The 13,599-nt window shown below is 45.6% G+C and overlaps 1 protein-coding gene across 1 annotated transcript in view; it reads left to right on the forward strand.

Annotated features, from left to right (window-relative positions):
• LOC116947180 (pineal opsin) overlaps positions 1-13,599 on the forward strand; it is a 45,845-nt gene that overhangs the window by 18,858 nt on the left and 13,388 nt on the right. Inside the window, exon 2 of the mRNA XM_032962643.2 lies at positions 8,774-9,225. Within this exon, the coding sequence (XP_032818534.2) occupies positions 8,835-9,225 (391 nt within the window). The 5' untranslated portion in view covers positions 8,774-8,834. The remainder of the gene's footprint in view (positions 1-8,773; positions 9,226-13,599) is intronic.

Raw genomic sequence — 13,599 nt, forward strand, 5'->3', positions numbered from 1 at the left:
GAGAGAGTAGCGTGTTAATGTGTTAGATTAGCATGTTAATGTGAGAGATTAACATGTTAATGTGAGAGATTATCATGTTAATGTGAGAGATTAGCATGTTAATGTGAGAGATTAACGTGTTAATGTGAGAGATTAGCATGTTAATGTGAGCGATTAGCATGTTAATGTGTTAGATTAACATGTTAATGTGAGAGATTAGCATGCTAATGTGAGAGATTAGCGTGTTAATGCGAGAGATTAGCATGTTAATGTGAGAGATCAGCGTGTTAATGTGAGAGATTAGCATGTTAATGTGAGAGATTAGCATGTTAATGTGAGAGATTAGCATGTTAATGTGAGAGATTAGCATGTTAATGTGTTAGATTAACATGGGAATGTGAGAGATTAGCATGTTAATGTGAGAGATTAGCATGTTAATGTGAGAGATTAGCGTGTTAATGTGTTAGATTAGCGTGTTAATGTGTTAGATTAGCATGTTAATGTGAGAGATGTTGATGGGAGATCGGAGGGCAGCAATGTCGAGATCAGCGAGCGAGGTGGCTGTGTTGGTGTGGAAAATGTAACCTGCTAATGTGAAATCACAGAGCCGAAAATAACAACTAACATCGGAAGGTGGTAGGATGGGAACATCACAGCCAGTTATGACTTAAACTGGTTGATAACATCCTACCAATGATTGCTCAGTTCATACCCATCTTCTCGATTTAAGTTGTGTCTGTATATGTGGATGGCTTCATGAACGAATCTTTGTTGATAGCCAGTGGGTTTGCGAAGTACCTTCGCCTTAGAGAAATACATTTTGTGTGAGCCCAACGCATGAAAACAATGATCAGCCACGGCCGAGGTATTGGTCCTAATGTGTTTCAGATCTGCCTTATGTTCATGGACCCGGTCCGAGACATGTCATTAGTTTCCCCAATGTACTGTTTTGTACTGTTTGCCTTTCGACGTTCTCTGGTCTGACACTGGTGAGACTAGGCCCTAAAGAAGGCTGTCTGGTGTAGGCCCATCAGTTTCAAAGACAATGCATATATTACGCTATGTAACACAATTTTTGTTCCTGGGTAATAAGTGTTATTTGGTAATTCCTTATGCCTAAAAAGTATAGAAAATGGCTATTATTCCCCACAAACTCTTATTTTGTGACCAGGGCAGTAATATTTGGAAATTTACGGATTTTCAATGAGAAAATGGGCGAATTTGTGTCTTTTCCTTCTCATAAAGTCATAAAAAAACAACATAGGAATCAAGATGAACATGCGTTTATATTAAAGTAGTACAAAAATCACTACAAAGATTTAGAAGTGAGTAGTTTTTCGAGATTTAAGATAATACTGTAAATCACTTTCACGAATCAGCCCCCAAATGTAGTCTCCCATCATGTTCTCGTTATACTGTCCTTGGTAGCGGCGTTCATAGTCCAGTATATCCTGGTGGAAGCGCCCGCCTTGCTCCTCCGAGTACGCTCCCATGTTATACTTACATTTATCAAGATGAGCATCAAGGACATGGACTTTGAAGGACATCCTACAGCCCACTGTGCCATAGTTCTTCACCAGTCTCAACCAGCTCCACATACAGTAGTTTTCAACCTTGTGATTGCCCAGGAAGCCACGAACCACTACGAGAAACCTGCTCCAAGCCACTTTCTTCTTACTAGTGAGCTTCTTGGGGAATTAATTACACTCCAGGATCTTCTTTATCTGTGGTCCGACGAAGATACCAGCTTTGACCTTTGCCTCAGACAGCTTAGGGAAGAAATCTTAAAGGTCCTGGAAGGCTGAAGACTCCTTATCTGCAGCTCTGACAAATTGTTTCATGAGGCCCAATTTGATGTGCAGTGGTGGCATCAGCACCTTCCGGGTGTCCACCAGTGGCTCCCACTTGACGTTGTTCCTCCCCACAGGGAACTCGGTCCGCTGTGGCCAGTCCCGCCTGTGGTAAGCTATTCACACAACATATTTCACATGTGATATATTTTTTCAATAACATTAAAAATTGCAAAACATTTTCAAATTAAAAACTTTAAATTTTTCTTTTTACAAATGTTATACCATAAAATTCTGAGCAACAATTGTCCATCTTACCTTCCAGAGTTTAACAAATTTCATCACGTAAAATTCGGAGCAACCATTGTCCATCTTACTTGATTTGAAGCTTTCGTGACTGCAGGAATTACTCTTTAGTTCTTTCGGTAAAGTCACGTGGAAGTAAAATAAATAAAAACAAAATAAATAATAGAATACGACGTTTCGATTGCAAAACAAACTACCGTCATTACGTATGAATGAATGAGTCCATCTTACCTTCCAGAGATTTTTTGCATTGCTCACAGGTGAAACGAGGTGTCCAGGGTTGGTCTTGATCCCCGACAGGCATGTCTAAATTTGCCTTGTAGGCCTCACACATGTTAGCAGATGCTTCCACAGAGTACTTTTTTGCTCTTGTCTTGATAAATTGGCCGCAGACATAGCAAAATGCGTCTGCCGGATGCTTGCAGCCTCTTGATACCATCTCAGAAAAATGCAGATATGTATCCACTTCGGCAGCTGGAACTAAACTGAACTGGTGGGCTTAAGGCCCCTGTAATTATACAACTATTTATATTACTGGAAAGTTCTAGAATGTTCTACAAGTTACTCCCAGTGTACTTAGCACTGAATCTATCTGGAATGTTCTGGAAAATAGGTCAATTTCAAAATATCAATGTTCTGGTCACAAAAGCAAAGGTTGTGGGGAATAATAGCAATTTTATGTACTTTTGAGACATAAGCAATTAGGAAATTGCACTTACTACCCAGGAACAAAAGAACATTGTTACACAATGTTATCAGAGCATGTTTGTTGCATGTTCACTACAAGCCCGCGTTCTTAATGCAGACTTGATTCCTTGCAAAAGGTTTCTATTTGGTCTTTGAACATCTTAACACATCCTGTTTTAATGCCAGAAAGCGTGAAACCCTGTTTCTTATTTTTCATAAACTGTCTGTACTGCCATCCCCTGGCCATTTGACAAATGTGTGATCTGCCACCCCTCGCGTTGCCGAAGCACTCACTTGTTGTTGATGGGCTAAATCGAGAGCAATCAGAGGTGGTTTGATGAAGTTGATTATTTTTTTTTACCCGTGAAGAGATGATGCATGTTTGGAGTTATATCGAGAGACAGAACGAGGAAAAAAAAATCTGGATTTGAGAGCGTACGGAGGTTGAGCACCATCACATTCAAACTGTTAAGAAAATTAAGTGAGGGTTTGGGGCAGGATGGGTCGCTCGTAGGGATGATGGCCAATGGTCAAGAATAGCTGGGTGCATATGCTCCACGCACTTCACTACGAACCCGGCCACCTGAGTTCGATTTCTCCAAGCACGGCTACTGACATCAGTGGCGACTTATTCGACAATCCGCACAGGCCAGAGCAGTGAATTATGGTCAACCCCCCCCCCCACCCCCCATGACATTATATTTGTCAGATTATAAGACGCATATACTCCCCCACCCAAACGCCTCCCTCCGCCTGTATTTTCAAAATAACAGTTGGGGTGCGTCTTATAATCCAGTTTGTGCACGTGTGGGCCAAACCTGTATAACTTTATTGACACCGGGGCGCGTCTTACTTTCCGGACCGTCGTCTTGTGTTCCATTCTCTTCTCTTCTCGCGTTTGGCAATACGTTCAGGAGCGAGGTGCCAATGCCGAGGTCTGCCAGCCACGACGAGAGGGCTTCAGGCGAGAGAGAGAGCAAGAAAGACGGAGAGTTTGCGCGGTTCTGCTGTTCCATCTCCTCTGTTGAAGGAGACTCCAGCGTTTTACCTTCGGCCCATGGTTTGGGTTCATAGGCCACAGTCGCTACAGCGGTGGCTTATATACCAGTGTATCGCAACACGGTTATTTTTGTTAATTTTTTGTTATTGAAACTATACGAAAAACTGACAGTGCTTCATTAAGCGGATTTCCTAAAGGAATGCGCTTTTTATACTGACTGCAAAGCAAAACCAACATTTGCGGATGATTTCTAATGACTTTCAATTTTGCATTTCAAATTGGAGTCCAAGCGAATGGCATTAATGACTGTGAGCTTTCCCCAGTCTCCCCCATTGCAATGTGAAGGCTACGGAAATGTAGCGCTTCTATCACGAGCTGTTTTCAAACTTCATTTTCCAGCAAAGTTGATGAAAGTTCTTTGAACATTCCCCAATGTTAATTATCAATTTTGATCTCCTGGACACATTTTGCACGTGACAGGTATTCGAGATAACTTGCATTTATGCAACGCTTTCGTGTTAACAGTGCTTCTTGGTCATTTGAATTTCAATGGCCTTAAATTTTCCACATCAGAAGCCCCCCTCACTGAAGCCTTGCGGGCCTTCAAATTGTCTTACTGTTTCAAAGCAAGATTTTAATCATAGGCGTATATAGGTGCTGGTTTCCAACAGGGAGAGAGTCCAGCTGCTGGCACACTTTGAAAATAGATTGAGCAAAAACCTTCAGGCATCAGCTTATCTCGCAGAGAAAATTGTATATTCATGACATAATTATGCGTGAATAGTTTATATCCCTTAGTAATTCCAACTCCTGCATGAAGACCCCATCATACCTTGTCAGTGGCTATATTTTAGAAACGTAATATCCTTTTCACATTGTATCTTTCGAGATTATACTTGCCGCAACACGACTTGTCACTCCGTTAGTATTTCGTTATTATTATTATTTTGCTATACAGATGTGTTTACTGAAGTGCAACGGAGCGCAATGAAGCGCTCTTCATCGCGTGGCCCGCGGGTCACTGATGGCCCCTGGTGGCCTTCAGTGCGGCCCCTGACGTGCGGGCCCCCGACAAAGTCAGTGCCGGTTTATCCCGGTAGCAAAAGTCGCTACACAAGTAGCAGCTACGGTCCCCGCACTTTCAAAGGCCCCGCGCTAAACGCTTTCAAGCTATCAATTCCGGTACAGTGAGATTCTGCACTTGCTCCATTACTATAGTGCTATGCTACTAAAGTCACGTAGGTAGAAAAAATAATAAATCACGACGTTTCGATCGAAACACAAGCACTCCACTTGTCCCACCAGTATTGGGAAGCCATCCGAGATATTCCCCCGTTGCTTCACAGTTTTGACGAGTCCTCGATCCACCATTCGTGGAGGAAACAATCCCCAGCACCACCTCCTCCTCCTCCGTCGTTCCCTGTGTTGGTGGCGCACGGTAGAGAGCGGTCCCCGCTGCCATCGGGGTGGCGGAGAGAAACCAGGGAGGGGGCTTCAGTGAGGTTCTTGTTTCGGGCGTCGCTGTGTGCCTCACATCTCGTGTCCTCGTCGAAGTTTATTCAATTTTAACACATTTGTTGAGCCGATGAATTGCGTGCTCAAATTTGGCCAACAACAACAAGTGACTACTGTGTGACGAACGGAATTGTTTAGTAATATTTTTTTTATCAATCGTGAAATGTGTACGGCGTTTTAATAGTCCTGTATGTGATTTACGTAAGCCGAAAATAATCTAAATTCAAATGAACGTATTCTATTTCAAATCGGTGTTTAATAAACCAATCGGAAACCAAAGTGTCTCCCTCATCATATAAGAAGTGTGGCAGTGCTCATGAAGTCAATGGTGGAAATTTAATATTGCCATTACGGGGCAAGTGTATCCAAAGGATGGCCAATTTCTTAATATTGTTTTATATGTATAGAGCGCCTTGGCTCAAGGCGCTTTGCATAGCTTGAAAAGCGGAAAACAAATAATCGAGTGATGTCGATGGCAGAGGCGTGGAAGGGCCGAGGAATGAATGACCGGAGCAGAGGACACACGAGGATCACTAAAGGGCTCTGTGGGAGCGACAGGGAGGAGTGGAGGGGCGAGGGGAGGGAAGAGGAAAGCGAAATGGTAAACTAAATACGTGAAGGCAAAGGTGCAGGCCTGCAATGTCTTGCTCATGCCACGACTGGTGGAACAGCCTCCACGAGAGGGAAATGGGGCCGTCCATAAATGACGTCACGCGATTTTGGACGATTTTTGACTCCCCCCCCCACCTCGTCACACGGCGTCACAAAAAGTCAGACCCCCCCTCAAATATGACGTCACAAAGCTCTGCTCCCCCCACCCCCTCCAAAAAATGCTTCAAGTCGCTTTAAACTATTGTCATTGTAGTGCGTATTTAATGTGGCGCTGCACTCTGATGTTGTAGGAGAAAACATTTATTAAAAAGTCTATTTAATTAAGTAGAACGTGTTGTCTATATTTATTTAAAGTTGCGCATTTTTACGTGACGTCACATTTCTCAAACCCCCCCTCCCTCGTCAAACATCGTCACAAATGTCTGACCCCCCCTCCCCTCCCCCAGGTGCGTGACGTCATTTACGGACGCCCCCTTTACTGCTAATGGTTACAGTGGTTTTCAGCACGTCTGAGCAGTGTGGAAGAGTAGACCAAAACCCCTCTAGAGCTCCTACAAGTGCATGCAGCGGTGAGAGCAAGCGACCACAGGGCTGTACCTCTTGCTATTAACTGAGGAAACGAGGGCAAATGCACCACCTACGATGCCATCCGATGTGTACGTTTGCAAACGCCAATCGGTGCATTTGTCACGAAACATTCAGCTGGGGATGACCGGCTTCCTGACTTTCGGGAACCGATTCTTAAAAGGGTTACCGGTTAACAACCACGGTAGTTAGGATGGTGTTTTGCATTCTTGTCAATGCACCCAATATGCGCCACCAACACCATCACCACCACCACCACAGTACACGGGCTTTAGTTCATGGGTCAGGCAAATATGTGGATACCAAAGGTTGTGGCAAACATTTCGGTAACCCAACTCCTGTACATGGCTCCGAGAAGTAGATTGAAAAATATCGATTGAAAAAAAAAAGAATTTCTTTAGAACTGTGTTTAATTTCTCGTCCTTCCCTGCACCTCCGATTAGCACAGTTGGCTACGTACGGTGCGAAAAGAAGTTCGACATACACATACATACAGAAGCGGAGCATGTGATAACAACGTTGTATTCTTCTTTCACGTAATACGAAATGCGTGTACAAATCATACATCGATCTCCGAGTTAGAATTCCATTTGATGACTTCATGTCACAGTGAATGGATTTCGCGCGGGCCTCAAGAGAAGGAATGTGGCGCGCAGGGGTTTGCCAAGCGATCGATCATAACGTAATTAAAATGAGATTGCTTAATTTCCAGAAAACTCAAAAGACACAGTTGTCCGCGGTTGGCAGAACACGCGTCAGGAAGGGCACGCAATTGAAAGTGATGTTACAATCCTGTGTTAAACGACTTATTGTTGGCAATGATGAATGAAGGAATCAAATGAATTTGAGACACTAAATACTGTAACTGCAATGCGGCTGACAGCTATGAACTGTGTGCTGTCTAAAAAAAACTATTTTATATTGATAATGATAAGCAGATTGCCGATTTAAGCAATCTTATTAAATTGCACAACTTAATTCATGATAGCATTACATAACTCTGTTCAGGTTAAATAAATAGGTCACTCAATTACTATAATGTAACACCAACGATCTGTTCAATGCGCCATTATCACAAAAATATCATGGTGCTAATCTCCACGGTTCAAATTAAAGTGACATCGTAAAAAAATGTTGATAAATTAATGATTTATTCATGGATACCTCACTTCAATTATAACAGCGTGACACAATCTTAGCTTTTTAATTTAAAGTCTTCCGTTATATAATTACAATAACGTCAATAACTAACACTATCTTTTACGAACTTTCCCAATATTACTGTGGCCCAGAAGCTTCGTGGACGACCCAGGCCCGGGATCTTCTGCGCCGTTGGGTCTTTCACGAGCAGGCGTTGTGTTTGCAGACTCCTCGTGAACCTCCGTTCGGCTTTTCAAACATCCTCGCCAGGGTTCAAGTTGCGTTGTCGAAGGTTAAGCGCATCGGTCCACGGGTGCTTGCACAGTGGCGAGATGTTAACTCCCTCGCCGGGTATGTATGAGGTTGTGGATTCTATCTTGCGTGTCTCTCGCCCCGCAGTGTTCGCGCGCGGAATTTTTCTTCGGGTCCTCCAGTTTTTCCATCCACATTCAGCATCAATGCGCTTTTAGAGTTATTTGGCCGCTACAAATTTCTACACGATAATTAGCCACTTCGTTGAGCTATCGTTTGTGGCCAGGTCGCTTCTGAAAAAAGAGCTGCTTAGCTCAGTGGGCCTTACCTGGTAAAATAAAAAGTAGTTTAAATTAATTTTGACAAATCACATCGCGTTATGAAATGTATTTTAAACGTTGAAACGCCTTGCAGGAAGTAGTCCCGGAACTGCGATAACAGAGCACAAATTGTCTTCATCTCGATCGGTCATGAGCTATTGGGTGGCCCCAAAAGTCAGGGACATTTAATTTAGCCTTAACAAATGTTCAAACTAGCTTCACATGAACATTAATGCGCGATGCATTCTTTTTTATTTTATACTTATAAAAAAACGATTACCGCACACGTGTAGTCTTTTAACGATACAAACACATATTCTTAGCTCTTTCGGTAAAGTCACGTTGAAGGGAAACAATATATATTTTATTATTTTATTGTTTCCCTTCAACGTGACTTTTCCGAACGAGCTAAGGATATGAATTACTGCAGTCACGAAAGCTTTAAATCAAGATACAAACACATGTTTAGGTGTCGTGGTGGTGACGGTGATGGACGTTATTGAGACCCCTGGCCGATTTGGCGTTGGGGGGGGGAGGTGGAGGTGGAGACGTCTCCCTTGCAACACACGCCGTGTCTCCCTACGCAGGCCCAACAGTCGGTGGCGATTGGGAGGAGGGTGGAGTGGTGGTGGTGGTGGTCAATCCGGCATGGACGCCCTCCAGGAGAGCCCACCGTCCCACCACAGCCTCCCGTCGGCGCTCCCTTCGGCCACCGGCGGCAACGGCACCGTCGCCACGATGCACAACCCCTTCGAGAGGCCCCTGGAGGGCATCGCGCCGTGGAACTTCACCATGCTGGCGGCGCTCATGGGCACCATCACGGCGCTCTCGCTCGGCGAGAACTTCGCCGTCATCGTGGTGACCGCTCGCTTTCGCCAGCTGCGGCAGCCCCTCAACTACGTGCTCGTCAACCTGGCGGCCGCCGACCTCCTGGTGTCGGCCATCGGCGGCAGCGTCAGCTTCTTCACCAACATCAAGGGATACTTCTTCCTCGGCGTCCACGCCTGTGTGCTCGAGGGTTTCGCGGTCACCTACTTCGGTAGGCGGACTTCCGCGCACCGTGCCTGGCCGGCGGGAAAGCCGAGCGTGCCGCGCCGGTTGGCCGACCGGCGTAAGGGCCCGGAGGCTCAAACAGTTCCGTCTCTCTGCGTGCCCGTGTGTGCATGTGTCAACGTGCGGGCAGCGGTCGTGTTAGCGGTTAGCGCGCTAACCCGGCGACCCGGGTTCGATTCCCGCTCACGGCCAACACCGGTGGCGATTATCTGAACCGGTCCTGGGCCTCCCCTAGGTCGACTCAGCCTCAAATTAGTACCTTGTGCGGTGTGTAAACATCGTCACTGGGGAGACAAAGGCGGTCAGGCGTGGTACTGGTCACCCACCCCTTCGTGTGCCGTGCCGGCCTTCATTGGTGCTCGATAACAGCACTTGCCCCTACAGTCTGTTAAGGCTATATGGGGTATCTTTGTCTTTGTGTCACGTCTTTTTTTTAGACACCTCGATAATCGTGGCCTCTCCATAATTCTCCATAATTCTCACTTCCTACTGACGCCTGCTATGGAAGATTGCAGTGTAATAGATGGCGTTATCTGCAGCATGCTTACTTGCAAGAAGAAAAAAATCTTATTATGAATAGCAGACGCTGTGAATTAACCTGTGTGTTTGTACATCGCTGCCATGATTATACACTGTGTAACAAATTGTGTTTTTGTTCCTGGGTAGTAAGTGTTATCTACTAATTGCTTATGCCTCAAAAGTACAGAAAATGGCTATTATTCCCCACAAAATTTGCTTTTGTGACCAGGACAGTGATATTTTGAAATTTACCTATTTTCCAGAACATTCCAAATAGATTAAGTGTTGAGTAAACTTGGAGTAACTTCTGGAACATTTTAGAGCTTTCCAGTAATATAAATAGTAGTATAAATACAGGGGCCTTAAGCCCACCAGTTCAGTCTAGTTCCAGCTGCCTAAGTGGATACATATCTGCATTTTTCTGAGATGGCATCAAGCGGCAGCATCTGCTAAGATGTGTGAGGCATAATTCGGCATGCCTGTCGGAGATCAAGACAAACCCTGGGCACCTCATTTCACCTGCGAGCAATGCAAAAACACTGAGTCATGGGTGAAACAAATGTATTTTTGTAGGATGGTACAGAGGGGAAAAGAGAGCCATGAAATTCGCTATCCCAAGAATTTGGCAGAAACCCACTGACCACTCAAGCAACTGCTACTTCTGCATGGTGGACCCTTCCAAACGTCGGACTGGCAAGAATGCACCTGCTATCACGTATCCGGACCTTCCTTCATCCATCGCCCCGGTGCCACGCTACCATGAGCTCCCCGTACCCACTCCTCCGGAGAGAGAGCAGCCGTCTTTAGAAGAGAGCAGCAAGTCAGAGAGCGAGGAATACGTTGTAGATCCAGATGACAATTTCAGAGGTGGAGCTGAGGAGAGAAACCCATACTACCACAACCAAAAAGACCTCAACGACTTGATCAGAGATCTTGGTCTCACAAAGTCCAATGCCGAGCTTTTGACGTCTAGGCTCAAGCAGTGGAACTTGTTGGATGAAAGTGTGCAAGTCGCAGATCAGAGGAAGCTTCACTAACCTTTTTGCAGATTCTTCACCCGTAAAGATGAGCTCTACTTCTGCCACATTGTGACCAGTCTGTTCGAGGCAATCGGAATCGCCTGTAACCAGAATGAGTGGCGCCTCTTCATTGACAGCTCATCAAGGAGCCTCAAAGCCGTGCTGCTCCATAATGGTAACAAGTACCCGTCTCTTCCCCTGGCTCACTCGGTGCACCTCAAAGAGGATTACAACAGCATCAAGACCTTGCTGGACGCCTTGAAGTAGGATGAATTTGGCTGGGAGGTCATCGGAGACTTAAGAATGGTGGAGCACTACCACAGCGGACCGAGTTCTCTGTGGGGAGGAACAACGTCAGGTGGGAGCCACTGGTGGACCAACAGGAGGTGCTGATGCCACCACTGCACATCAAATTGGGCCTCATGAAAATTTGTCAGAGCTGTAGATAAGCAGTTGGAAGCCTTTAAGTACCTTCGAGACTTCTTCCCTAAGCTGTATGAGGCAAAGGTCAACGCCGGTGTCTTCGTCGGACCACAGATAAAGAAGATCCTGGAGTGCATTGAATTTTCCAAGAAGCTCACTAGGAAGGCGAAAGCGGCTTGGAACAGCTTTGTCGCAGTGGTTCGTGGCTTCCTGGGAAATCACAAGGTCGAAAACTATGTGGAGCTGGTTGAGACTGGTGAATAACTACGGCACAATGGGCTGTAGGATGTCCCTCAAAGTCCACAACCGTGATGGTCATCTTGATAAATTCAAGGAGAACATGGGAGCGTACTAGGAGGATCAAGGCGAGCGTTTCCACCAGGATACACTGGACTTTGAATGCCGCTACCAAGGACAGTATAACGAGAACATCATGGGAGACTACATTTGGGAGCTGATTCGTGAAAGTGAGTTACAATATAATCATTAATCTCGAAATTCCTTTTTAGTCATCTTTGTATTACTTTAGTTTAAATACATGTTAACTTTGATTAATGTTTTTTTTTTCTGACTTGATGTGAACGAAAAGACACAAATTGCCCGTTTTCTCATTGAAAATAGGTACATTTCAAAATATCACTGTCCTGGTCACAAAAGCAAAGTTTGTGGGGAATAATATCAAATTTTTATAACTTTTAAGCATAAGCAATTACAAAATAACACTACCCAGGAACAAATATTGTGTAACATAGTGTTATCTCTCTCTTTCCCTTTCTGTGAGCCGTGTCCTATCTCAACGACGAAATGGCCTTCCTTCTATTCAGCTCTGGCCATGATATTTACTGGGAGCATCAAATGCTCCCTGTTGTGTCCAATTGTTCACATTGCTGACTTAATTAGCTGTCATCCCTGGCTTCCTGTTGTGCCTACAATATTCCCAATCAAAGTGTCGTGAGTTCAACTGAGTTGCGGACGTATACTTGGAGGCAACACATTTATTTAACTCCAATACACGGGGTAACTTTCCCCGAACAGAATAACAACCTGTGGTGGTGACCACCAGGCTAACTACACTAATTACAATGTAACTGGTGTAGTTAGCCAGGTGGTGACCACCAGGCTAACTACACTAATTACAACGTAACTAGCTACTATGGACCGGGACCACAGCTCGGGTTCAGGTCCACGTGTTGGAGACTCTGTACAACGTAGAACGTAGACTAAGGTTTCTTCAGGATGAACAACAACGCCGGCCCCTCTGGGGGACCCGGCTTCTATTCTCTGCAGCGTGGCTGGATCCGCCCTTGGCCACGACCACCTTCCAGAATCCTCGGGAAGGATCTGGATGCTAACCACGTGACCACCCCTAGCCCCCACTTGGGTTCCTTTGTAGACTTAAACGGTCAGTCACGTGTCCTCTCGGGTCAACCAGAGTGCCATGGCCTCAAGTAACCTCATCCTACGGCCAGCACTCACACACCCTGTCCTGTAGGGTTGGCATTGCACTCCAAGCGTGGTGCCATCCAGCGCTATCCATCAGCGCTCACCGGGCCCCTCTAGGGCCGGTACTACACCCACACCCTCGTGGTATCCGCGATGTCGTTACACCGCACGCCGTGACCCTCTAGGGCCCGCAACGCAAAGTGACATCTCGTGATGTCAATACCATAAAGAAATTACATTCAGTTTCTTGTTTTATAACAAAATTTCCAAGAAATCTAAATTGCCTTTCTCTAATCGCCATAAATGCCTTGCTGTACTTATCTCGTCCGTCCATCAAATGCTTAAAATCCTTTTTGAAGATTTCTGTTGCTGTCGGGTCTTGGTAATTGTCCTGCTTTCACATCCAGCAACAATGCAACAGTACTCTTAAATTCGTAAGAGAGGAGAGTTCATGCGTGGGTTTTCATGAGTATGCCGTAACAGTACTCTTAAATTCGCAAGAGAGGAGAGTTCATGCGTGGGTTTTCATGAGTATGCCGTATACTCTATAGCTCTCCCATGTGTTGTCCCTGACATAGCTCCCAGGGCATGGAGCGAAACGTCAGACATTGTGCCGAACGACACGCGGTACAACCCCGAAAACACACACACGAGGGGGTGGGTGGCCAGAAACACACCGGGCCTCCTTGGTCTCCTCAGTGGCAATGTTTTACACATCACACCAGGTACTCAAATGAGGCTGAGTCGACCTAGGGGAGGCCCAGGACGGGTTCAGATAATTGTCACCGGTGTTGGCCATGAGCGGGGTTCGAACTCGGGACGCCGGGTTCGTAGCGCAACATGCTAACCGCTCCGCCACCCCTCTCCATTCAACCAGACAATAACAACCATCCACACACAACCGCCTTTTCATTCGGTTTGGGAGCCATTACGAGTCAAGGAGAATTTCCCCTTCA

Source organism: Petromyzon marinus, chromosome 29 (genome assembly GCF_048934315.1).
Source record: "Petromyzon marinus isolate PM22_M1 ecotype Great Lakes invasive population chromosome 29, UKy_Petmar_22M1.pri1.0, whole genome shotgun sequence".
Taxonomy (NCBI): domain Eukaryota; kingdom Metazoa; phylum Chordata; class Hyperoartia; order Petromyzontiformes; family Petromyzontidae; genus Petromyzon; species Petromyzon marinus.